Genomic DNA, 27,590 nt, shown 5'->3' on the forward strand with positions numbered 1-27,590 from the left:
CACCCCGCCCCCGCGCTGATAACGAACTCCCTCCCTCGTTTGCCTTACAGCCTTTGCAAGAAGGCTCCAACAGGAGAAGGCGGAGCGAACCATTGTGCTCGAAGAAGGAGGATCCCGATCCAATGAGGCTCTTGGACCTTTCTTTCCACTCTCTCTCTCTCTCTCTTTCGACTTCAATACACCGCTCATCCCCTGCCCAGTAAGTCAACTAAAGACGGGCGAAAAATTTTTACCCGCAGCTTCTCCCCACCTGGTTTTCACCCCCCTCACTCTCCCCCCGTTTTGTAGGCAATCTTTTGGTGCGCGCCGAGCCTGAGCGAGCCTCCGAAGCAGCTGGCGCGAGGAGGAGGAGGAGGAGCGGCGGGTGCGCGCGCCTTCGAGCTCGCGGCTGCCGCTGTTTGGCTATTGCGGGGGGGAGGGGGAAGGTAGAGCAACGGGACAGTCGCGGCGGGGTAGGAGTAGCGGGTGTGTTGTGGGGAGGGGAAAAGGGTTTGGCGCGCGTGCGCGCGGGTCAGGTAAGCGGGGTTCGGGGACGGTTGAAGCTCCGGCGGCGGCAGGGAGAAAGAGGGTGGCTGCCCTTTTCTTTCTTTCTTTCTTTCTTTCTCCTGATGATGGGGGACTTTTCTTCCCGCCAAAACGGGGAAGATGAAGGCTTGGGGCTGGCGGGAAACGCGGCCGCCGCCTCCGGGAGAAGGGCGGGTTGGGCGGTTTCTGCCCGTCTGGGGAAACGGGTGAGGGGAACCGGTGGGCTTATAACAGCCGTGCGCTCCCCTCAGCTTTTCCTTCTCCTTGCCTCGCTCCGCCCGCGGAACAGCGGCATATGTTTTTGAGGACGGCGCTCGCCTGCAGCAACAGCAGCCCCGCTCGGTTCCCTCCGCAGCCTTGAACTCGCCTCTCCTAACCCCCCCCCGGCGCAGCAGCGAGAAGGAGCAGCATGAGCCGCGATTTCAAACCGGGAGACTTGATCTTCGCCAAAATGAAAGGCTATCCCCATTGGCCGGCCCGGGTAAGCCCCCTTTCGGCTCCGTCCCTTCCTTTCCTTTCGGCTCCCGCCGTTTTCCAGGTTAAGGCGGGGTGGGGGGTGGGAGAAAGGCTCAATCCGGAGGATTTCCCTGTCTTCGGAAGCCCGGAGGTTTCTAAGACCTGGCCGGCCGACCCTTTGCTCCGAGGGGTTTCTGGCAGGGCCTTGAACTTAATGCAACGCCTTGGCCTTAGCAGCCCAAGGCGTAGGAGGAGGCGTGTTTGTTTGGTCGAAATCGCATTACAGATACACACACACACACACACACGTGTGCTGGTTTTTTAAGCCTTCTTGTTTGGATTGGGTGGGAGGTGATCTACAACCTATTTTCCAAAGCACCGGATAAGGAATAAGGGATGGAAACTGAACAAGGAGAGATTCAACCTAGAAATTAGGAGAAAATTTTCTGACAGTGAGAACAATCAATCAATGGAACAACTTGCCTTCAGAAGTTGTGTGTCCCTTACTGGAAGCTTTCAAGACTCAGAAATGGTGTAGGGGGCTCCTGCTTGTGGGGGCAGGGGTTGGACTAGATGACCTACAAGGTCCTTTCCAATTCTTGTTATTCTGATATACTTCTTCGAGTGCATAGAGGCGATTCGGTACCCTAAAAGTGGCGGGCAACTTTCGGATTCAGTTCCAACACCTTCAACTGATTGAGTTTTATTGCTCAGAAGGATGTGCAGACTGGGATGTTTCATTATATTGATGGGTTAGCATGTTGTGTGACTACAATTTCAGCACCTTGACTTTGTCATAGTCGGATGAGTTATAACTTGTAAACCTGCTTGTAGAGAAGTCTTTTAAAAATTACTCAGAATGGTAGTCTTGTTTTAAAGGACTCTTAAATGTATAATTTTATCACTGTTAGCTTTGAAAAATCTGAGGATTTACTAGTGCTACTGAATACAGTGCAGAAATTGCATAGATGCTCAAAAATGTGTAGTAAAGTTATATGTCTACTGTTAAATGTAACCACAAGATTTCAACAAATCACAGGTCCAGCTCTTAAGAATGTAGAAAACTAGTTCACAGCCAATTCTTCATAATTTTGCAGCTGAACTTTGTTGTATCCTGTTGTGGGTTTTTTTTTTTCTTCCAGATTAGCAAATATAGTAGAAAGCAAACAGCCTTGTATTCCAGTGGAACTAAATCTGCCCTTTGAGATTAGAACCTATAGTTTCTGGATTTCACCTAACCACTGTACCTTTGATTATATCATTCAAACTATTGATTAACAACATGAAGTAACATTAGCAGTTGGTACAATTTATTAGCTTCTCTTTCTTCATTTTAATGCCAAACTACACTTTCTGAACAGTTTACATCCAACAAATATAAATGATCACAACTGGATTATAACCTGTTTATTCAATATGTTAAGGAACTATTACATTAGTAAATGAGTAAATGGGGACAGAGGAGAAGTTTGTGTTTGTATTGTTTTCCTTTTTTATATGACTGTATTCCAGAAGGTTGCTACCATAGATGTACTGCATTTTTAATCAGAAACCAAAATGTTGTTTGAAGATAGCATTCCTCCATTCACCAAATGAAGCTATGTTATCCAGGGATTATACAGTTGCATGATCCCAAGAATAATTTGGCTTAAGGCACTGACTGTTCCAATGCCTGTTCCAAAATATCTTGTGGGCCCTTCCTTATTTATTTATCATATTTATGTTTCTGTCAGCTATCAGGCAATTCTACAAGATGCATCTTATTTAAGGAGACACTGACAGTTATGGTATGCATGCCTATACCCACTTCAAAGCACCCATTAGGTTTCTGATGCAAAGTGTACCACATCCCTAGCAATTACATGACTGTTAAAATACAAGCAACCAAAAAGTTTTAACACTCAAAGATTCACACCTGTATCGTGCCATGAGCATTTAGTAGCTCATCTGATGTGTGGTTAACTGTCGTTGATTAATGATGTATATATCTAGATAGAATAAAATATAAACAGAATTAAATGGCTCTAATGAGCATCAAATTCAGTGAAGCTTGAACGTATAGAAAAAACAGTGATCTCAGTTTGCTATGTTAGTTGACAATATAGTAAGCAGTTGTTCTTTTTCATGTTTAAATAAATAGAATAACCATTCTGAATAAAATCTAATTGGACATTTGTATATTAGACATTCCCTTTAAACTTTCTTTGTTGACATAATAGGCAACTATACCATTTAGCCTTCTATGATCTTGACACTGAATGGTCCCTTACAGTAGTGCACTATTGAAAATAAAAGTCAAAGTAAATAGTATCTCTTCAACCCTGGTTGATCTCAAATAAAGCTAAGCAGGGTTGGATTTGCGTACCATTGAATGGAAGATTACAAGGGAAAAAAAATTAAATCCACAAAAGTGACAATAGCAAGCCAGTATGCATTGTTGTACAAAGAAAAATAAACATAAATAACATGTATATTTTCAAACAGGAACTAGGAGTTGAGCTTGACTTGAGGGAGACTTCATTAAAATAAATCAGCTTTCCTGTATTGTCAATTGCCAGTAGACTTCTTCTGAAGGACAGTAAGCTTGGGTACACAGATTAAACTAAGCCCAAATCAAGCAAACTATAAAGCAACTAGTTTTTAATGTGTCTTGACCTAGATTTATTTATTAAATTTATATGCCACCCATCTCGCTATCCAGTGACTGAGCAAGATGGAGAGCCTAAGTCAGAATCCATAAATAAATATTAGCATAGACACAAATAGGATGCTGTTGTGTACAAGTGACAGAATGAATGCACACATATACAAATCTATATTTCCCATGTTCAGATGTTGCTGTTACTTAAGCTTTTGCCACACCTATACTTTAGATTAATCTCTATTAAGTGATACTGTGTACCATTCATTCATTGCCCCAAGCATGCCACTATTAAAAGGAACTATCTTATTAAAGTAAACCTTAGAGGAATCACATCTTTCAGTCTTGGATGGAAGCAAACTATAGCTTTCATGAAGAGCACAGAAATGTTATGGTTGCATTTAGCACATTGTTTTTTTTTTAATTCTTTGTTACCTATAAATGTTTGGTTTAGATTTATCTTTTTATTTAGTTGTTGTTTGTTGCTGTAGGTTGATGAAGTTCCTGATGGAGCGGTCAAACCACCAACAAATAAAATGCCTATATTCTTTTTTGGCACTCATGAAACGTAAGTCTTTTGGGGAAAAAGTTATATTAGACAAATAATCCCTAATATTTTATTATTTATTTTTAATAATGTCTGAAAATGTTGCCACCAAGCTTTTTTTCTAAAAATCATTATTTCTAAAACTGAAATATAATAAATAGGCAGATAACATCCCTAATTACAATATCAGATAATTACAATTCTTAGTTTGATGATATATAGACAGTACAGTTTTAAAATGCAAGAATGTATTTCTTCTGTTAATATTTATCTAACAAGAAAATTTGGTCATTCTTTGCTTACATGTTGGCTTTCTCTTAGTTTTATTTATAAGTTGATGATTTTATTCCTGTTTTCTACCATGCCTCGAAGTGCTTAGAATTAGACAGATATAACTTTAGTATCAGCACCCATTTATGTCTACCATAAGTACTAGAGATAGTCCTCAACTTACCAACACTTCTGGGTATCATAAAATATGGCATCTCCTCACGCCTATGATCACATGACCACATTTCAGGCACTTGATAACTAGCTCATATTTACAACTGGTTGCAGCATGCCACAGTCACATGAGCTCAATTTGTGACTTTTTTGCCAGTTTCCAGCAAAAAAAAAAAAAACATATTCAGGAGAATAGATTCAGACTTACAACATCATGATTCACTTAACAACCAGTATAAACTTGGATTCAGTCACATATTTGCCTCAAATTTATGACAAATTTGCATAATTGCCCAGGAGAACTACCTGTAGAACTAAATATTGTAATGAAGCAGTACATTGCCGGCATTCTACTAGAACAAATGGTTTTCTGGATACTTCTTTATCAGAAAGGCAGAAATGCAAGACCAAATAGAGTTAAGAGAAAGAAGAAGGGTTAACTTAATATGCATAAAAAAGGAAGAGAAACTTTAGTAGACTTTATGAGAATCATTCTAAATGAAGCAATTGGGATATGTTTTGTTAATGTACATTCAAATAGATACAGCTCATTCTGTAGAATGTATTCATTCAATGTTACTGTTAAGTAAAAGTGACTGGATTGTGGTCATTGAATAAAGCAGTCACTTGCCTAATAACTACTTTGCTCAGTAAGCGAGATTCTAGTCCCTATTGTAGGTTTAATTTGAGGATTCCCTGGACCTGGACAAGGTTGCCCTAGGAACAATAACTTGCCACAAATGAATCTGCCTACCTGGTGTAAACATCTTTCAGGGGCCATGAATGTCACAGTAGGCCTTCTCAAGTAGCTTCTAGACTTTGAAACTTTTCTACCAGAAGTTTGTAATCTTATTTAGAAGATCATTACAAATACTTTTATTTACGGAAGATTTGGCTCTCATTGATACCCATGAGGGGTGGGGGTGTTTGGAAAGATTGATCTATTATTGCTTTTTAATATTTTAATATGTTGTGACTTGCTCAGAATCTTCTGATGAGTGCACGCTATAAACAATTGTAAAAATAAATACAATAAATGTCAGGATTGAAAACAGCAATATGAGAGCTACTGACTGCCTGCAGATAATGAGAGAAAAGGTGAAGTTTTTGTTGCAGTTTTTCTCTTTTGAGACATAATTCGTATGTAGCAGCAATGTTGAAACCTATAGAACCAAAGGTAATTGTAGTCACTGAGGCTAATAAAGTAGTGCCAAAAGGTTTTATAGCATAGTTATTTTACATTATACAGTTCTTTCTTTTTGGTTGTCACTGCAACAATGTTGCTGAGCTAGCAAAATGTTATTGGATTAATTGGTATTTTTAGTGTCTTGCTCGTTCCTTTCCAGTTTTACATTGCGTAGGAGTAAATACTGTATGGCTCATTGTTTAGTAAGAAGTCACATAGTATGCTATATTTATCAAGAGTACTTATTTCTGTCCAAAATGGCATAAAAATCCTAGCGTTTAAAAATATTGCAAACGGTTTTTGTAAAGAATAAATATATCTTATGCAGATTTCCCCCCATTATCTTCTTTGTAGTGCATTTTTGGGACCAAAAGATATATTTCCCTATGCTGAAAATAAAGACAAATATGGCAAGTTAAATAAAAGGAAGGGCTTTAATGAAGGATTGTGGGAAATTGAGAACAATCCCAAAGTTAAATTTTCCAGTCAGCCGGTAAGTTATCTTATATTTTGATTTCTATTAATAATTTGTATCATGATTTTTTTCAGAATATGTTTATACATGCTACAATCCAGATTACTGGCTAGATTATAGAAAAAAGTAAATCTCAAAACATTCTCATTGTACTTGAATAGCTTACCAGATACAAGAGCTACCCATCAAGAGCCAGTTCTCCTGTAATATCCATTATTACAGTTTACCAAGTAACAATAGAAAGCAATAGTTAGAAAGGACTTCAAGCAACTATATGCTATTCGTAATGATTGACATCTCACACATAGATATTTGTTCCCAGATTTTGGAAATCTCTGCTTATCCTTGAGAGAATGAATGTCCTGCCCTTTGCGGTTTTTCTGAAGGTTTTAGAATGAAAGCCCTCTTTTCTCTATTCCCTGGCAAAATAATTGAGAGATATAAATATTATATGTATATCTCTCATTTTCAGGAGTATATAAAAGATTCTAGAAACATTCTACATTGTGGAAATTGTTTAGAAACCAAAGTAGCACATAGGAAGAGTGATGGGGAAGCTTGATTCCATGTGTTCTATCATTAAGAGTATAATGTATGCCATATCATTGGCATGCCAGTAATTTCCATAGTACAGCAGTCATTAAATATTAAAAAGTATGAACATGGGAAGCCTCAACCTAGTATACGATGAAATGACGAGTGCACATTGACATCTTAGGCAGCAGCAAATTGAAATTAACTAGAATTGGATGTTTCTATATATTTTGCGCTGAAATCAGGTGGATGGTAGGCAATATAAAATGTTTATATGGAAATTCTTTAATTGACTAGAATGGAAAATATTGTTGCACTTTTTTCCTGTATCTATTACTCAGTTACTTACATGTTGGCATTTTGTCAGTCTCAGCCATCAGTTAACACTACAGTTGTTAAAGAAACAGATCAAGAAGAAAGCATAGACACTACAGAAGAAAATGAACAAAAAATGGGTCCCAAGAGAAGAAAATTAACACCTCTTATTAAAGTAAGTGATTTTAACAGTTTTAAGGAGCTGAATGTCTATGGAGATACTCAATCATCCAGGTCATGGTTGTCCCAAAGGTACTTTTTCAAGAGGCAACTGGACTTTCTGGTTTTTCTTTGAAGATGTTCGCTTCTCACCCAAGAAACTTCCTCAGAAAGTCCAATTGCCTCTTGGGGGAAAAAAAGCACCTTTGAGACAACCATGACCTGGATGACTGAGAATCTCCATAGACACAGTCTTGTGGCTGCAGCCAACACCTTCCTGCAATAACTCCATAGTTTAAAAAAGAGACATGGTGACTTTAATGAGTTACAAACAGGTGCTGTTTTGTATACTTACACATTCTGAAGCATTCGATTTTAATTTGAAGCCTTGTACAGCTCTACTGCTTTCAGGTTTGCCTCTCCATTTATAATGTTTTATGATATGGTGCAACCAACAGTAAAGCTCTTACAATATCTGACATTTTCCAGAACGTGTGTGTGCGCGCACGTGCGTGCGTGTGCCTGTGCACACGCAAGCAGTGGCATTTCTGAAAAATTGCTTCCATGAATATGCACAGTGCTTTTTTCGTGGAAAAATTAGCTGTCTTCTTAAATCCTTCCTTGCACATATGTGAAAAGCTATCAGAATCGCTATAATCTTCACTTTCACTGGTGAAACTTGATAACTTGCAGAACCACTCAGGATTAATTTCAATTATATAAAATAGAACAACCAAACCAAAGTAGAGAAAGAAATATTCATAAGGAAAAAGAAATTTGATTTTAAAAGGGCTCTACGTACATAGGTACATACATACATACATACATGTCAATGAATCATTAAAACGTGAAATTGATTTTTGTGTCACTACTATCTTGATTACTCTAGTTGGGAATAACCACAGATTCATTGTAGAAATGGATAATATATTAAAACACCATAACACTGTAAAAGTGAAACAACAACAGAAATAATAATGCTGCTTTTATAAAAGGAATTTGCTCTTACTCCAAAGAGATATTAAAATAGAATTAATTACAAAATATTGATATATGGAGGGTGCACTTATAATTAATTCCAGCTTTCATATGGCAATGTATGTCACAGATTCATTTAGACTAATCAAAAATAGCATCAAAGTCTAAAATACCCAAAGAGAATGACATAGGTATGAAGTCATAGGTTACTAGCTAGCCAATAAATATCATGGATGAGAAACAGTCTGAAGGCATGAAGCAGTAATACTCCAGAATTTCATTGACACCATGGTTTTCTTAGTTGCTACTATCAAATAGAAATGTGGCTTGAACATTTCAGTTGTCACTTGAATGGATGAAGTATATAGATGTTTCGTAACAATTTTTCTAAAGGGCAAATGAAAGGCAAGACCTACAACTTTTCCAGTTCTTCCCTCTTGTTTTCCTGCTACAAAAGATATAATTTTTCAGAGGCTTGGCCAGGGAAGATGTGAAAAGTTGTAAATCAAACTAGTCCCATATGTTCCCTGCCAAGTCTATTATCTGTTCTAGGTAAGGCTGCCTAAAACTTAGAAGAGTTTCCTAATGAGGGAGTCCCGGTTTCAATAGATTATGCTACCTCATGTTCCAGACTGGGATACAATTTCCTCCACCAGACTTCTAGAACAGGTGAAATAGAAACTCCTTCCAGGTCTTGGTAATTGCAAATACATAAAAAATACGTCTTAAACAAAGGAGGAAAAACAAGACCCAATTGTAGTTACCAAGGAACAATTCAAATAAGTACACAATGAAGGTGTTTTAAGTTTGATAAAAAGAACATTTTTAATGCAAGATGGTTATATATACAAGTGCAGCTGGATACTGAAAATACTAGGTAAAAGGTTAAGTGAAGAAGTGTGAATGGCTCGTCTTATGGCTTAATACAGGGATCCCCAACCTTTTCGACGCCGCGGCCCGGTTCCGACATCAGCTGGGCGCCCGCCCGTCACGGCGTCAACTGGGCGCCGCCATCTTTTATGACGAAAGGCGCTTCCGGTGGCGTCACGAGCGCTGTTCGTCATAAAAGTGCGCGCAACGCTCTGGTGAGCTTTTCGGGTGAAATGGCTTTCTACCGGAAAAGCTCACCGAAGTAGCGCCGCCATCTTTTTATAGCGAAACAGCGCTCCGGTGAGCTTTCTACCGGAAAAGCTCACCAGAAGCGCTTTTTACCAAAAAAGATGGCGGCAACCAGCGGCCCGGTAAGGCTTGTTCCGCGGCCCGGTACCGGTCCGTGGACCGGCGGTTGGGGACCCCTGGCTTAATAGGTTTACAGCCTATAGCTAAGTCTATCCAGTAAAGGAAGGAATTTATAATAGAACCCAAGGCAACAAAAAGAAGACAAGAAGTAATCATATGCACCTCAAAAGGAAATAAACCCTAAAATGTATTTCTTATAGAAATTGAAGGATCTTTACAACAATTTGGGAGCACCAAGAGTTTGTTAGCAGGGATTTGTGGAGAATTGATAAAGTGTGTTTTACTACAATTTTTTCTTCTTTTCTCCTACCACTCACCTTTCCACGTCTACAGAAGTACTATGGTAGATAGCCAATCCTTCCACCACCTGAGTTTATGAATCATTACTCTATATGGAGTTTTATAGTTTGATTCAATCTAGACCTGGGGGAACTTCACAAGTGCCCCTAGAAGTGGGATAGCAATAGAATAGAAGTCAGAAAGCAATCAAAGAAGAAAAATCAGAGTTTCAGAGTTTCCGTCTTACCAAATAATTAACTTTAATTGAATTCAGTAAGATTTACTTTCAAATAAATGTCAAAATCTTGGTCTATAGTTAATTAAAGGGAAAAATGAAAAGTAGTTGGGATACAGAACAACAGTACTAAGATAAAACTTCATTTGTGAATAGCTTAATTTACTTCTAAAAAATAAAATGAATGTCTAGTGAAGAGATGAGGGACTATTTGCTTTTCCTTAAATTAGCCTTATCTTCATTCACATTGAGATGAGACTGAACATATATTGTTGCTTTTAAAAAGAAGTAGTTTTGGTTACTGTGGATTACATAAACACTTGGTTTGAATCCTCTTAATATTCCTTACAGGGAAGTGCCTATATCAGCCCTGTGATCTGTGAAATTTTGCCTACAGGCTTTAAACAGTAGAAGCCCTTTTTAGCAACATAATGCAAACATAGATATTGAAGAGATGAAACTTTTGTTACAATTAAAATTGGAATATTTATCTTTGATTATTAACCATTGATCACACCTTTGTAAGGATCTGATGATCAAATCTCATCAGTTTTATGTCCCTTGTCACACCTATCTCTCAGGAAAAAGATCTTGGTTAATAATTGAGTGAAAATAATTACCCTATGCACACCTGTAAAATGAAGAGAAGGGGCTAAAGATAAATTCCATACTAGAAATCATTGTATGAAAATATTAATATGGTAATATAAATGTACAGCATAACTATAGGCGCAATGTTTTGTAGTGTTCTAGTAATTGAACTTCAAAAAAGATGCGAAAGATAAAAGATTAATAAAAGAACAGGCCAGCTGATAGGGACTAATAGCAGCTTCTGAGTGAGGGTTTGGATTTCTTAACTTGTATTTTTTTATGCATGTGTAACATATTTGGGGAGTTTAAACAGCTCACTGAACCATAATCCAGTAAGAACATTTTATATCATTTTCTTGTACAAAAGTACCTGGCATATACCATTTATGTTCACTGTGTTGTAAGAATCCTTAAATAGAGTTATGAAAGTGAGGTATTAATTTCAGATTATGTGATGTGTCACTTAAACACTGCTTCATTGAATATATTAGCTTGTTTATTTGGCAAAAATAAATAGATGTGTATCTTTAAACAGGATTAACCCTTTCTTTATCCTCTTTTCAGTTTATCTCTTTTTATTACAATCAGTTGAAATTTAACCGCAGCTGACAAACAACAATTTTTTCCTTTGGCAATTGCATGAATCTATTGAATTTTTTTTTTCAAAATGTAGGCCAGTTTTCTGTGTTTGCCTGAAGTGTTGGCATGATTATTCAAAAGACTTAAATCATTTATTTGGAGCTGGATAAAAAAGAGAAACCCCAAGCAAGGAAGGAAGAAAAACTGATAGTTGTAAATTGTGCTAGAAAGAAAAATAAAATAAAATGCCTGTTTTCTGAGTGGGATATTGTTACAGGATTGTTTTGAAAATGTGGGACTATGTGCATACTGTAATTATAAGATTTGCTTGTCACTTTTTTTCCATAGCCTTTTAATCTGTGAAGCTTTTAAAAACTCTGCACCTGCTGAGGCAGTAGCAGGAGGTTCACTTCAACTTGTCTCCAGCATTTACTGTAATGTAACCTTGTATGATCAGTGCTGTAGCTATGGGAAAGTTAGGGCTGAATGTTGCAGTTTGAATTTGTGACTGCATTGATACAATATGATAAATTATATCCTGTTTACAAACACCAATAGTTAAAACCAAAAGTAGAGGCTGAAAACTCTGTTATATTGCTTGTTTCATTTTACACTAGCTTATGCAAACTCACTGTAGTTTGTTCAAAATAGTGATTTAATTTATGCACAAACCAAGTCAGTATCTTGCAGGAAAGTCTTTGTTTTCTTTTCCACTCCTTTTTCAAAGTACTATGACCAATCTGTAGTTTCCCAAAAAAAAACACCATCTAACATTATTATATGGGGAAAGCAAATAGGCTATCTTTGTTCTGATGAGAAATACATATTGTATAAAATTATGCTTTGTATGTAATAAGCATGATTAACCAAAATATAAGCAATGTAAGAATGAAAAGAGGTAGCAAATGCCAAAAAACTTGATGATAATGTATCCTTGATGCTGTTCTTCCTAGTGGTTCATTGAGGGAGAGATTCTATAATCAATCTCCAAGAGAAGCATCAACTTTGTCTTGATATGTACAATAATTAGAGTAACTTAAATAATCTAATCTTACTCTAAATAAGTAACTTAAAAATCAAAATGTAGTTTAGAGGATAGCAATGCTGGTAAAATTTTATGTTTCCAGCTCTTGAAACTTTAAATCTTAAAAATATGGTTGCAGTCTTTTGTATATATTTATTGTATTTGGTTATTATTAGTAAACATATCATCTAACTATGGATTCGGAGATTAGTAAAGTTTATTTTAATTTCATATAGGAAAAAAAAGTCTTTGAATTTTGCCCTAGGCTATAGTTTAGCTATAATTTATTGAACAAATTGCAGGCAGCCTGTGTATAAATTGATTTAGTGGAATAAAATGCAACTGGTTACAATTTAGCAAGTCATATAACGTGCCAAACTAAAACTAAACAAGCCACATAGTGGTTCAATTTGTGAATTTAGCCAAACTATTGTTAAATATTTGTACAACAGGTTAATTGTTAAATGATTATTATATAATTAATTTAAATATCAAAATAATAGTTAAGTAAATTTCAGGATGTGCATAATTGGTTTGAAGAATAAAAAAAGTCTTAATTTTGTTTTCAGACAAGGGCAATCATACTCAAGGAAGAAATAATTCTGGGTGTAGGCATTATTGGGTTTAATAGATGATAACTCTCAGCAGCTTTTACAAGCCACTTGATAATATGAGACAAAATAGGGCTTGTTGGCTTCAATTAATCTATTGCCTAATAAGTACCAGAATGAGAGGTCCGGCTTCAATATCTTTAAACATTAATTAGATATTATGTATATATTTTTTAAGTTCCATCATATGTTGAACATCTATGATAAATTCTCTGATTGCAACAACAGCCTATGCAGAACAAATGAGCTCAAATGAGGATATTCAAGAAAAAATATTTTATTTTTACCTGCTCCAAGTAAATATAAAAACAGGTTTTTAAAACATGAAAAATATGTACTCGTATATTTGGTCATGTTTATCCCTTCAGAAAATTAAAACGGATTGATAGAATATAAGAAAAAGAGCTATTTTGACCATGTACATAAAAAATTATTCTGATGTTTTGCTCTCAGGAATCTGTTAAACCAGACAACGAAACTTCTGAAGCTGAAATTGAAGAAAAAGAGCTGGAAACTTTAAAAGATGATGATTCTCCAGAAAAACCTAGCAGTGAAGTATGTTGACATAAAGAATTTGAATTATTCTGCCTTTTTATTGCAGCCTAATTCACACAGTATTCACACATTCACACACTTTCAGCTCTGCTATTTCTCAAAGAAAATCACCAAATGATATTACATATTGATTGATAGATTTGATTGGAAAATGATACATTGAGGCTTAGTTAAAAGTTATTTTAGAGCAGATATAGCTTAAGTTTTCTTAATGCTAAATTAGTTAAAAGTGATAATTAGAACAATGTGACCTACAAAGCAAGGGTGGGATTCAACCGGTGTTACTACTGATTTGGTGACTATGTTTTGCTGTGCCACACAAAGCAGCTGAGGTTGAAAAAGCAGGAAATAAAGGACAGGTAAGAGCCTGGGCAGGCGGGTAGGCCAAACAGCAGCAGACACAGAACCAGTTCGTTGTCTGCTGTTCTTCAGAGCCACCGGTTCTTTAGAACCGGGCAGAAACAGTAGCATCCCACCCCTCCTACAAAGTGCTTCTGAAAATTCACGTTGTCAAACTTGCTTAAATACCTTCAAGTACTTCATTGTAGTTTTTGCTTTATATTAAAATGGTGGCTTTACTATTAATTTAAAAGTTCAGTAATTCAGAATGATTTTAATGTTCTTATCTTTAGGATATGAGTAAAACAAGTGATATGTCAGTCCCTAAAGTTGCTAGAAGGGGGAGAAAAAGAAAGGTAATACTTTATACATATTTTATACACATATATTACAATGTCAATTTATTTCAAACAAAATATAGCTTCAATAAAGATTACTGTTTTAGAATATTTTGTTAGACTCTGGCATTTATAAGATTGCTCTTGTCAGATCCAGTACGTATATTTTTCCACAAGGAGCAGGAGATATTAGTTTGTCTGAAAAATAAGTCATTCAGTTCCCAAAAATGACTTTAAATATGAACGAATCTTTAAAATAGCAAAGACTTCTGCTAATAAGGGGAGAGTCAACCTTTTTTTCTCTTTAGTTTTCACCTCCTTCAAAATATATGAACAGATTAGAGAAGCAAAAGAGAAAAATTGGGAATTAGTCTCTACCCCATATTATTAATAAGCACTGGAAGCCTTCCATTTTGTTTCTATTTAAAAAAAAAACCTATGAGTGACCACTGGTGGTCTCCTAGTGAGTAGAAATTTCTGCATTTCTGCTCCTTGGCTGCCACCTCATTTAAACCAATGAACTGTGTCAAAAGATTTTTGAAAATTATAACATTGTCTTCAGTGTGTTTCAGAGCGGTTTATTTTATGACTTGTTCCAACATCTTCCTAAGGATTGTTGGGATTGTGTTTTCATTTCTTAAAGAAAATGACTGCACTTAAAAAAGCATCCAGTTGGTGCAAAATGCAGTGGCTCGCATGGTTTTATGCAGACTTTGGTGTGCACATGTTCCTTGCTTCCTCTCCTGCGGGAGCTGCATTGGTTGCTGATTTGCTTCCAGGTGCAATCCAAGGTGCTGGTTGTCACTTTTAAAGCCCTTCATGGCTTGAGACCAGGTTATCTGAGGGGCCGTCTCTTGCCGGTCACATCCATCTGACCCACTTACAGCAGGGAGGCAAGGAATATTGTGGGTCCCATCCCCAAGGAGATACATCTGAAGGGACCCAGAAGAAGGGTCTTCTCCATGGTGGCTCCCTTCCTCAGGAACATCCCTCCAGAAATTACGCTGGCCCCCACTCTGACACTCTTTTGGAAGACCCTGAAGATGTGATTCTACCAACGGGCCTGGGGAACCCAGAGCAGGATGGAGCCCATTAAATGGCTGATATGAGAGTGGCTTGTTATTTTGTTATTTTTATTATTTTTATTAATTTTACATAGTGTTTTTATTTCCTGTAAGCCGCCTTGAGTTGCTGTGAATGGGTAGGCGGCAATATATTGTTTTAAAAAAGAAAGAAAGAAAGGGGGCCTTGGTGATGCAGTGGTTAAAATGCAATACAGCAGGCTCCTGCTGACTGCCTGCAATTTGGCAGTTCAAATCTTACCAGGCTCAAGGTTCACTCAGCCTTCCATCTTTTCAAGGTCGGTAATAAGAGAACCCTGATTGTTGGGGGCAATATGCTGACTCTGTAAACTTCTTAGAGGGGGCTGAAAAGCCCTGTGAAGCTGTATATAAGTCTATTGCTATTCACTCTTCTCAGTCCTCTGGCATTTCCTTAGTTCTCAAGAACGCTTTAAATATATCTGACAGTTCTTCTACCATTTCTTTAGAATTTCGGAAACATTAGGATCTGGAATCTTGAAGGAATTAGCTAAACAATCTGTTACGACATTTTTACCAATCTGCCTGCTCCCCTATTGTGATCATTCCTAATCTGTTCTGCTCATAAATGCCCCTGCCCTTGGATGTAAATGTAGAGAAAAAATGGTATTCTGTTTTTTTCTTGGTCATTTATGAAATGTATATTTCTGAAGTAAGCAATGAACCCAGTGCCTCCATGATGATTTTATTTCTGTTGACATGTTTGAAAAAGTCTTCCCTGTTGGATTTTTCCTTTCATGAGCTTTTTGTTAATTTTGTTAGCACTTTCCAAAGTTCGAAAAGAAATCATAAAACTAATTAGTTTTTAAGTAATTTTCCATTTGGAACCAGTAGTATAGTTTGGTCAAGTTTATGTAAATAAATTATTTTAATACAGGCTGAAAAACAAGCAGAAATGGAAGAAGCCACAGCGATGGTGACAGGAGCAACAGCAACAATTACAGCTCCAAAAGCTAGCCCTAAAAGAGGAAGGCCAGCTGGTGAGTTAATAGCACATAAAGCATTCTAAAAAGGGAAGGAAAGCACCAGAAATTTGATACATGCATTCTTCTAGGCATTATTCTCTGTTCCTTAGTATTGCTTGAAAATAAGCATTTGTGAATGTATTTACGAAGCAAATAATATTTGTGATTGAAAAAAAATCAAGCAAGACTTTTTCATATTGGATTTTTAAAATTAAATTGAATTAAATGAACTGCATTGAATGAACATGAATTGTCTTGGAACACATATAAAATATATGTAATGTATATAAATAATAAACTTCTCTTATCTGGAGGGGGGTTGTTTTGTGGGGCTGCATTGCTAGCTATCCAAGGCCGTGTGCAGCCTGTGAGCTGCAGGTTTGATATGCCTGCCTTAGTTCATAAAGCTCTACGGTATTTTTATTCCACTAGATTCCTGTAAGTCCTAAAGCTGTGTGGGTGAGAATCAGTGGTCTGTTTATTACATAAATATTGAGCTGAGATCTCTCAGGAACAGGAAACAAGTAGCAGAAAATGTGTTGATTCAGATAGATGGGAGGAAAAAGCCTAGAATTTAAAACTTGAAGAAAATATGCATATAACTTGACTTTGTAGGAGTCAAGTATTTTGTTTATATGACTTCTTGTCTCAGTAAAGCACCTTATGTACCTGTAATGTTTGCAAAGCTTCCATGAAGAGCCAACATTTATTTTCATATCTAGTATGAAGTCTGTGTACTCATGTTTATTAATAGTAATGTTTTTGTGATACAAGAAGAGTAACACAGTTTGGTCTACCCTTAAGTTATTATTAGTTTGCTTTGTTTTATAAGCATCTTGGTTTAAAAAACATTTTGAAAAATTGTCCTCTAATAGGAATTATTCTAATGAAGAAATTGCATTTTCAATAAAATTAAGTTTATGAAATACGCACTAATGCAGAAAACTTTATTAACTTATTAGTGGTTAAATTTCATCTTTGTAGAAATATTGATATTGAAAGTTAATATAGCTAATCATTTTTAAATGCACTAGCTACTGAAATAAAAGTTCCGAAACCAAGAGGGAGACCCAAATTGATAAAACCACACTGTCCTCCAGAGGGTGACAGGTAAGCTTATTTTTAAATGTTGTTTGTTCTGTAGCGATAGGAATGTACCACATTTAATAGTAAATATTATATAGAATTCTATGCATTGGATCTAGATTTAACTGCTTTAATGAGACTGAAATGCATATTGTTACAAGAGATGTATAATTCATTGTTATCCATTATTTCCTTCTCACATGTAGAGAATTAATCCCATGAAATTTTCATACATATTGCAACTTTTAGCATTCTTTTAGACTTCTCAATAACTTTTAGTAGCATGTAAGCATTCTGGATAGGTTTTGTTGTCTTAGGAATTTGAACCAGTGCTTTTGTCATTGATTCCAAATGCTGGTATTACAGATCTGTTTCATAGATCCTTGAAAAATCTAAAGCCAATGTATCACAGTCTCCTGGGTTGATCTATGTACTTATTTATTGATTAGAGTTTTGCCATACTTGCATGGACTTGCTTCTGAGGAATTCCCATCTCATTTAATATAGCAACCAGACTCCTAACTAAGTTCAGTTACATCCAGTATATTTTGCAAGTTCGTTTTGGTTTAGCAATTCCATATTAGAATTGTTAGCCTTTGTACTTTTTTTTAAAGAGCACTCGCTATGTCATAATAAAATAGCCAACTTAAAAATAATGCAAAAATTCTTAAATTACTATGTAAAATAAAATCCCAAATAGAACAGTGAAACAAGAATAAAGATGTTATTTTATGACAGAAAAATCTGAAGCATACATTTCCTAAAATGCCACTATACTAGTCCTGAAAGAAATGAGTCAAAAATGAGTCAAACCTTATAAGATTACTGAGGTTCTGGACCCATCACTTGTCGTTATTAGTCCAGGTGGGCTTCAAACTTGTTATAGATGATAAATAAATGGTGGGTTAATGGTTTGAATGTGCATTGCAGGACTTAGATTAAAAGATTATTGTATCAGTAACAATGATTATGTTTTCCTATTAAAATATATGTTCCCCTTATAAAACTTGGGTGATTATATATTTTTTTCTGATAAGTATTTGTTCCTTCTACTTTGTGAATGGCAGATTTCAGGGGGTCTCATCTCTCTTAAATAGACCCTTAGAGTAGATAATTTGAAAACTCATTCCAGATGTCCCAGAGTCATAAGTGCAATCGCAAAGAGAATCTCTTTAAATTCTACAGATAAACAGACTTGCTCTCTTAAACAAGTACAATAGTTTTCTTTAAACTAGATAACCTAGAATACCTAAAGCAAGGGTGTCAAACTCGCAGCGTTACGTTGTCATCATGTGACATATTGTGACTTTTTTCCCCTTCACTAAAACGGGGGTGGGCGTGGCCAGCGTGTGATGCATCCAGCCCATGGGCTATGAGTTTGACACCCCTGACTTAAAGTGTATGCAGCGTATATCATTTTGAAATTTTGAAGAACATTACTTCAAGCACTTTGGATTCTTCATTCAGTTGTTTGTTTATTGAACTGCCAAAGATTTCACTATCAATGTTTGATACCAACTTTCTTTTAAGTAAATGTTTTCATATCAAGAGATAATACTTTTTTTTTAAACAAACACAGAAATAAAGGTAAATTTGTTTTTTTATTTTTAATGTAATTTTTAAATTTGAAAATAAAGCTAATATTTATTTTGTTTTGAAATATTTTAGTATTCATGAGGAAGATAGGGGTAAGAGAAAGAGTGTTGAAGAGAAGCCACCCAAAAAACAGCAGAGAAGAGATGACGAAAGTCAGAAAGAGGAAGACAAAATTAGAAAAGACTCAGATAAAAAGGAAAATAAAAAAGACACTGACATGAAAAGGAAAAATACTACTAAAGTGGGATCAGCATCTGGCTCTGATACAGAAGACGATGGAGAAGAGCAAGAAGGGAATAAAGTATATGAATTTTATTTCTTTCATTTCAGATACGGAGAAATTTCCTTCATATATTGCACAGCGATGCTTCTTGAGTTATTTGTTTATTAAGTAATGTAGGGCACAAGCAACCAGGAGCCAAGCTAGAATTCAAAAGCTCTGAGTATTTATTCTATGCAGCCTATATAAGAATCTGATCTACTAACTGTGAAGGCAAATTGGCGGCAGAGTCAATGGACCTCAAGGGGTGGCTGGACTTAGGTCTCTTTCGGGTGGGATTCCAGTCTGACGATGCATTTGAGCCTGTCCCCAGGCTCAGCCTAGTCATCTCCTACAGTAAGATGATACTTTTTGAGGTATTTGCATCCCATGTTAATAGGTGTGTTTGGCTTCATGTTAAATTCAAATATAAATATTGATATAATTATTATCACATTTATATTTGATGTTGCCTTTTCTTAGGATGCTTCTCATTCCAATATCAGCTATACCTTATCTTTCACCTACCTTATCTTTCATTTCATTTACCGTGAAATATCCCCGCACTTATGGTTCAGTTGTTTCTTTTCATTGTGTTGAAAATGTAATTCAGTTTCAAATACCTTGGTAAAACAATATTTCATAGGGATTATTAAATTTTTAAAATGCAGTGGAGAAGCAATGCATTGGAATGTGGATTACATGTCAGTTTTCTTTAAAATGATATATTTTTTTACTCTGCATCATTCACCTGATGTAAAATTAGAATAGACAGTTGTTTCAACAAGTCTTTCATTCCTGTCTAAATTAAAATGAAAAAGAAGAAGAAAGGAAGAAACGTTCAAGGGTCTCATAGAAGAAACATTCTAAAAGGCCAGCATGAACGTGAAGTAGCAGAAAGGAAACGTAAACAGGAAGAACAAACGGAAGGAGAATCGTGAGTATAGCAGGCATTTAGATTTATAGGCATTGAATAGTTATATGATTAATGACCTTTTCACATTCCAAAGCTACAGGAGTAGTTCAGTAATTCAATAAGAATCATGTGTACTATATAATTCAATGTTTTATTAGTTCGTTTTATAACTTTTTCTTTATCTGCCTTTTTCAAGACAATATAATACAGCACACTCTTCTCTAGAATCTGGCCACAATTCTATGAGATATATTGGGCTGAAAGAGAAAGATTAACCCATAGTTTCCCAGTTGAGGATGGCTTTGCGCAGGATTCTCCCTAGCTCCATCTTAACCATTCTGCCATATCAGAAGAAAATGAAGAACAGCTCATTGACTTTCTCTAATATTTACATAAAACACCAGTGGGCAAATCTCAATTTTTCCTTATGAAACTGTTTAAAAAAGACTGCAATTCAACCAGAAAGCTGAATGAGATTAGTTACTAGAGAATTGTAACAGCATCCAACATGTTTTAACATTTTGTTTTGAAGTAAAAGGTTTTTCATTTCCTCTTGGTATTCCATAATAGGAAACAATAGGAACATGAAAGAAGCCCTTTTATTTTATCATAGGACCATGCAAAATCTCAAAAAGAATTATTTTTCAGCATTAATCAATTTTCAAAATATCCATACCAAACTATAGAAACGATTGAACATGATTTTTGCAATCTGCCTATATATTATTTAATTTTTTAAAAATAGAAAAATCATCCCTATTAGTGAATTCTTGTTCATGAGCCTTTTCAGATTGGTCTTACAAAATGTTTTTGTTTCATATCCATTTCCAGTTCAAAACTGGGACTCGGCTGACAAAAATGTATAATTCTGTGATAAAGAGAGATGGGAAACCTAAATTATTGTCAGGAAGCAAAGTCCTACTTTTAAGATTTAATATTGTTACATTTTTATTTAATTACAATTTTAAAAAGTTATTTGATATACTTTCCAATATTTAATAATTCTCCCTTCTGTCACATATAAAAATTGCAAATTAGTAATTTTGGGAGATTTCTGGATATAACACAAAGGCTGTTTGCAACCAAGGGCTTCATATCCTGCAGTTCTGATATACTTTATGAAATCAGTTATTATACTACATTGATTATCTCATCCTGAATCAGAACATTGTTAGAAACATTTACTAAGATAGTAAATTCACTAGAGAAAGAACTTTTTATTAGATTTGTATAGTGCCTTTTCATTTAGGGGCTGAAAGCGATATCAGTGATGTTCACTTTCCTATTTTTACCTACAATAACTGAGCTGGGTTGGACGTAGAAGGGCAAAAATACAATAGCCATTTACAACTCGGTGTAATACTTCAGATTTTATACAAAATCGTATACAACCTCCCAATTTGGTGAATGTTTTGTCTTACATTCTTTCTGAAACAAATGGGTCATTATTCAAGTTAATTATTTACTCCGTAATGATTAGCTTGGCATTGGACTCATTCTTTGAATATGTAATCTAATTTAAATTGAATATTTTGGATAGGCAGAATAGAGAAGAATGCAAGAAACCAGAAATTAAGAAGATAGAGAAAAAACGAGGTCAGTAGTCAAAGTTTGTTTTCCAATTCTTAAAGTGTTTTTTACTTGGTAATGTGCTAATGTGCTAACCTTCTGAATGAAATCATATAGAGGCAATTTGCTACTTTTTCATCATTTCTTTCTGCCTGAACAGGAAGAAACAATTGCTTTATATCATGAAAGCTGCAATAGTGGTCAAGATTTGCTGCTCCTGTTTGTATATTGCATAGTATTTGCTGTGCTTTGTAGATTGAACTATGAAATTGCTAGGGACCATCCACCTTCAGGTAGTTAACGCTTCTCAACCCAACCTACTTCCCAAGTTCTTGCTGTAGGATGATACATATTCTGCATTAGATACCAAAGAAAAAGTGAGCTATAAAATAACATTGCAGGATCTTTATTATTATACTCTCATATAGCTTGGTTATCTATTTATTCTTCTATATGTAGAGAACATAAGTAATGTTGCTTTGAACAATTGATTTTGTTAAAAACAGTTTTATTTTCCCTGTAAAAGAGCAAATAGCATTCCCTATGTTTCAGACATATGCGTAAAACTTCTTTTGCAAAATTATTTTGAGTATAATTCAAATTGGTTCATCCCTTTTGATATATATTCTGCCATTTACTTTAAAATGTTCAAAATACTTATTCCTTAATAACCTTTTTCTTTTTTTTAACATTTAGAGACATCAATGGATTCTCGGCTCCAAAGGATACATGCCGAAATAAAGAATTCACTCCAGATTGACCATCTTGTATGTATTGACTCCATTTTGTAATGAGCCTTTAAAAAAAAAAACAAAGCTGCAAATTTTGTCACAAAGCAAAGTGGTACATAATTCGTTTCACCTTTTTCATATGATGATTTTTGATCCACTTTAGAGCAGCTTGCTTAAAGCATTTATGCAATCTATTACTAGTACAATTCTCATAAACTTGAGGCACTATACAGATACTAAAATAGCTGTAAAATAGAATTATATTATAAAACTTCAATGAATAATGAAATCATTTAATTATTTCTCCTGTAAAATTAGATTAAACTCATGCATATATTTAATTATGTCTTGACGAATTGGTATGTAGCAGTAGTGAGTTTTCCCCCCTAAGAAATGAAACGTTTGGATCTTGTTTTAATAGGATGTGAACAGATGCATTGAGGCTTTGGATGAACTTGCATCACTTCAAGTAACAATGCAACAAGCTCAGAAGCATGCAGAAATGATTTCCACACTCAAAAAAGTAAGATCAGTAGCTAATTAAAAATAATAAATCTTTTTATGAATTTTCATTATAATCTTACATTTTTCATGATTAAAACTAGAATTTAGTACCATGAGTGGTCCATTGGTTTATCCATTACGAACTGTTTTCACAAAATATGGCATTGAACAGCTACATGTTGTACTCTCATTTATAAATGTATGCTCCCCCCCGCCCCCAAATATCTTTTCAGATACGAAAGTTTAAGGTTAGCCAGATTATAATGGAAAAATCCACTATGCTGTATAACAAATTCAAGACTATGTTTCTTGTTGGGGAGGGCGATTCTGTTCTTTCACAAGTACTAAATAAGTCATTAGCTGAACAAAAACAGCATGAAGAAGCAAACAAAACCAAAGAACAGTGGAAGAAAGGATCAAACAAGAAATCTGAAAAAGACAAAGAACAAACAGGTCTGTGCAATTCACTAAAATGTATATGTTTATTGTCCCAACTGTGACAATAAACATCTGTGACTCTTTTATATGTCAGTTTGAGATCTATGAATTAAGTATAAAAATACATTGATACTGAAGATCAGAATGTAAACACTCTTATCACATTAAATTTTGGAGAAGTAGTAAAGTATTTAAATATTAAAAACAAATTTAATATTGAAATGTATATACACACATACACATAGATGTATGATATTGTTGTTTTTGGGCTATGCAAATTTCATTTTGGGTGGGTTGCAAGTCATTTTTTTTTAGGTTGTTGTAACTTCATACTTTTGTTAAATAAAAGGTCATAAGTCAAGAACACCCTGTAGGAGAATAGCAAGCTTCTTAGAATATCTTACTGTAAATAATACAATAAATAACAAGTTGGGACATAATTAAATTGGGTCCAACTTTGTGCTCAATATCACCCAAACTAGAAAACAGCAGTTTTATTCCGATTTCTCCTGTACATCAATCAACACAATGTCCCAAGCTTTTCTACAAGGTTAGATGTGTTAACCTTCCATCTACCTTTATAGGATTTAGAGATTCTTTATAAAATGTACCTGAAATTGAATAAAAACAATATGTACCTAAAACTGAATAAAGAATTATTCCCTCCTTTCATTCACAGTGAAACAATGATAAATCAAGGCTCAAAATAATTCGATTTGCATAGATGTATAATTAACTGTTATTTTTTGTATAATTTAACATGCTGATAAAAGATTTTTTTTTAAACGTTAAAGGTACAAAGGTAATGAATGGTGCTTCTGAAGGTCAAGATACAAACCAGTCACAACAAAACGGGGACACCACAGATGAAAAAAAAGAGAAGCTAGATTCTGGCAATAAGAAAAAGTAAGTAATAGGTTTCCTATCCTAAAAAAAGAATGAAAATACTTTAGCAATCTTCAAGTTATAAAGTATGCATAATCAACTCATGAACAAGAAAATGTTTTTAGAAGGCTGCTGATTGTGATAGCATTTTGGATTTGGAAAATAACCAACCGTGCAATACCCTAGTGAATGTGCATTTTGAATCTTGATTCCATCCTTTTTCCAGTTTTTCTTTGAAAATTAGTATCTGTTTGGCACAAGGCGCAGATCCAAAATCCAGATGTCATAATTTTATTTGTTCTACTATAATCTTAATATTTTCTTCTGTTTTATATAACCTCTTGCTTGCTTCTTCTGAATAGCAGAAATGAAATATTATAGTTTTATTTTTTACTCAGTGTTCTTATACTGTATGTACTATACTTAGATATTTTATAGAACAAACACACTTATAAACAAGTCAAGTTATATCTTTTAGAAAGATACAAAATAGTTTTTTGTTTGCAAAGTTATTCAAAAGTGAAGTTTTCCATAATTGATACTGTGTTTCTTCTATAGGATGACTGGTGATGGAAGAGAACAAGAAAAGACAAAGGGTCCCACCACTGAAAATGAATAAATGAAACATACTTTTTTGTAAAGTACATATTAAAGAGGACTTAAGGGTTGGCAGCTGGAGAATGCTATAACTTTTAAATAATTTTATAGGAATAATATTTTAATGTGTACAATTTGTGAGGGATATGGAGAGTCTACCTTTAACATTGTTTTAAAGTATTTAAACATCCTGATAGCATTTGGCTCAGTATTAACAATCAATACAGTTCAGATGAAAAGAGCATATTATTTTAGAGATTGAAAAGTGTTTATATGTTTCAGGATTAGTTCCATAGTAATTTTACTGACTACTGTATGTTTTACCTTTTGATTAATGATAAAAAAGTAACTTTTCTTTTAAATTGCCAAAATGCTCTACTTGTATAAATCTACTTTATCCCTGTTTTTCTGTGTATAGTTTTCAGAGCTGTTGTTTGCCAAAGTGTCGGTTTACTGTGTTTTGTAAGAAGCTGAGCAAATTTTGTAGCATTGGAGATGTTATGTATGAGTATATTCATTTGGTTTATTAAAAAAGAAGCTAGTTTTGTTCTTCGAAGGTAATCGTGCCAATTTAATATGCCTTGACTTCCTGCTTTCTGTATTCTTAATACTGTACTAAAGATGCTTATGTATCTCAGTTGGCATTGATGCACATTGGTCACAACATATTGTCTTAAAATGATTTTTTAATTAAAGTTATGCAGGAAAAAACTATACATTTTAACTAGCAATATCTCAGTTGATTCTAACCTTATGACCGACTATTGCTATATCAAAGATATATGCCCACAATGACTAGTTTAAAATATTGCTCTTAAAACTTTTTAACAAATTGGGTCTCATTGTCATGTTTAAGGAAAGGTAAAACTGTACAACCTGAAGTAAACAGAGTACTTCTCAAATGAGTCAACAAAACTAGGCAAATATTTCTCACGTTCCACTCCATTTTGATCCTTGTTGCTCTTTACAAGGTTAGAACGTTGTAGCAAAAGACTAAATTATAGTGACTAAAAGTCATATATTTTGCTTCATGGCAAATATGGAGAGTTCAGTCCCAATGTCTCTGTGAGGATTTAAGTACTCTTTCAGTGTTCATTTTCACAAAGTAAAAAAAAAAACCACTGAAGTATTTGTATTGTAATTGACACTTAAAGGTATTCAACAAATTAAGTATACTTTATGTAATTGATGGCTAAAATGTGTATGACTTCTATTCTTGTCTGTGAGGGATGCACATGTAATCAAAGAAAGGATGTCATATAGACTGTACTGAGAATTCACAGATGTGTATGTGTATACATCTATGCCAGCAAAACACAGCCTGCCCCCTGAAAAAAGTGCAAAAGTGAGCATGATCATAGGTTGACCTGGAGAACTAAAGCACTGAGCTTGATTATCACACAAACAAATCTGTATTTCTTGAGGCAAAAATTGCATTCTATTTCAAACTTTCAAACATTCTATTGCATTTCTTATAACTAGTTCTAATGTTGCTACAAGGACAGCAGGTGGCACTATTACATTTAAAATAATTGTAATATATTTCACAAAGCACTTTTTGATGCTACAGTACTTCAGAACCTTAAATGTGGAAATGGGAATATGGTTAGGTTTAACATAATCACATTCAAGCTGTAAATGCTGAAACTCTCCTGATTAGACTAGAAAACCTTGGAGACACTTTTAAGAATCCATGTACTTTTGACTAACCCCACAACTTTTGGACCCAGAGAGGCTTTCCAGAAGGAAGCCTTTGTCAGTGTTACTCAGAGATGCCACAAAAATTAAAAGTAGTAGTACTCTTGAGGGTTTTTTTTAATGCGCTTTTTTGGAATAGGTCATTTTATCACTGATAAAGTTATAGCTTCCGGTTTGAAGTCTTTTTGGCGACAGACAGAAATCCGTGATCGTGTGTGGTTTCGGTCTGGGCTCGCTGCTGGAGCACTCCGAGCTGGCTGGTTTCGGGGCAAAGCCACCCCGTAGAGGTGGTGAAGAGGGGGGAGACCGCCAGCAGGGTCGAGGAGAGCCGCATCTCTCCTCCTCAGCTGGCCATTACTCCCTTTCCCGAAGGCGGTTGCAACGGTGGTCAGAAATGGCCACCACAAAGAAGAACTCGACTGGAAAAGAACGTGTAGGAGGAAGATAAGTGAAAGTTTTGGCTGACCGGGTTAAATTGTAAAAGCAACAACTAAGGTACCCTGGAATTTAAACTTACAAAAAAAATAACATCGCTCCCAAAGAAGAATCGGAAGCAGCGAAGGAAAGTGAAAAGGGAAAGGTTTGGGTTTTTTTCTTCTTCTCTCCCCTTCCCTATACTGACAACTAAGAGACTTAAATAAGAAATCGGAAAAATCCGCTTTGACATCAACAGGCAATTAAGCTGAAAATAAAACAAAATGTCAAATGGATAATAAAGATTTCTGGACACTAAAAATTTTTTTTTCATAAGCAGGAAGGGAGAGAAAAAGAATAAGGGAAGGATCTGGAAGAGGGAGGAGACTGCCTGGAATTAAAAAGAATCTACAGTAAAACTTCAACAAGACTTCTAAAAGATACATTTTAACTGAAACTTTGTAACTAAACAGTAACCCCAGGAAGAGAGCCATTTTTAATGAACAAGTAATTTTATGTGGGGAAGAAAAAGGAAAGGGGGGAAAGAGAATGGAGAATTTAAGATTTAAAAAAACAACTAAAGAAAAGAAAAATAATTCGAAAAATAAGTATAATACTGGAAAGCAAAAGAAAAGCGGAATTCAGAAGAGAGAAATAGAGGTAGAGAGACAAGGGGGTAAAAAGGGGAGAGAGAAGAAAAGAGGGAAGAAGGAAAGGAAAAGAAGTTACAAAGGACCGGAACAAGATATAGAGAAACAGGACCTATTTAGAGATAATGGGTG

The 27,590-nt window shown here is 35.2% G+C and overlaps 1 protein-coding gene across 10 annotated transcripts; it reads left to right on the plus strand.

Annotated features, from left to right (window-relative positions):
- Positions 1-77: 77 nt before the first annotated feature.
- PSIP1 (PC4 and SRSF1 interacting protein 1) lies at positions 78-27,286 on the plus strand. 10 transcript variants are annotated; one of them, XM_026680258.2, is made up of 17 exons: positions 78-199; positions 815-1,006; positions 4,114-4,190; positions 6,154-6,292; positions 7,176-7,298; positions 13,272-13,373; positions 14,006-14,068; positions 16,028-16,130; positions 17,150-17,225; positions 18,870-19,098; positions 19,878-19,993; positions 21,513-21,568; positions 22,238-22,308; positions 22,694-22,795; positions 23,010-23,229; positions 24,009-24,120; positions 24,658-27,286. In XM_026680258.2, exons 2-17 carry the CDS (start codon positions 935-937, stop codon positions 24,716-24,718), a joined length of 1,722 nt encoding a protein of 573 aa, XP_026536043.1. In that variant the 5' UTR covers positions 78-199; positions 815-934; the 3' UTR covers positions 24,719-27,286. The 10 variants fall into 10 exon arrangements, with proteins under 10 accessions (XP_026536043.1, XP_087813784.1, XP_087813789.1 ...); XM_087957658.1 differs by lacking the exon at positions 78-199 and adding an exon at positions 309-425; XM_087957663.1 differs by lacking the exon at positions 78-199 and adding an exon at positions 321-425 and having other exon boundaries at positions 19,881-19,993.
- The last annotated feature ends 304 nt before the right edge of the window (positions 27,287-27,590 follow it).

The sequence above is a fragment of the Notechis scutatus genome, chromosome 2 (genome assembly GCF_049901735.1).
Source record: "Notechis scutatus isolate UNSWTSFEM ecotype Mainland chromosome 2, rNotScu1.2, whole genome shotgun sequence".
NCBI lineage: Eukaryota > Metazoa > Chordata > Lepidosauria > Squamata > Elapidae > Notechis > Notechis scutatus.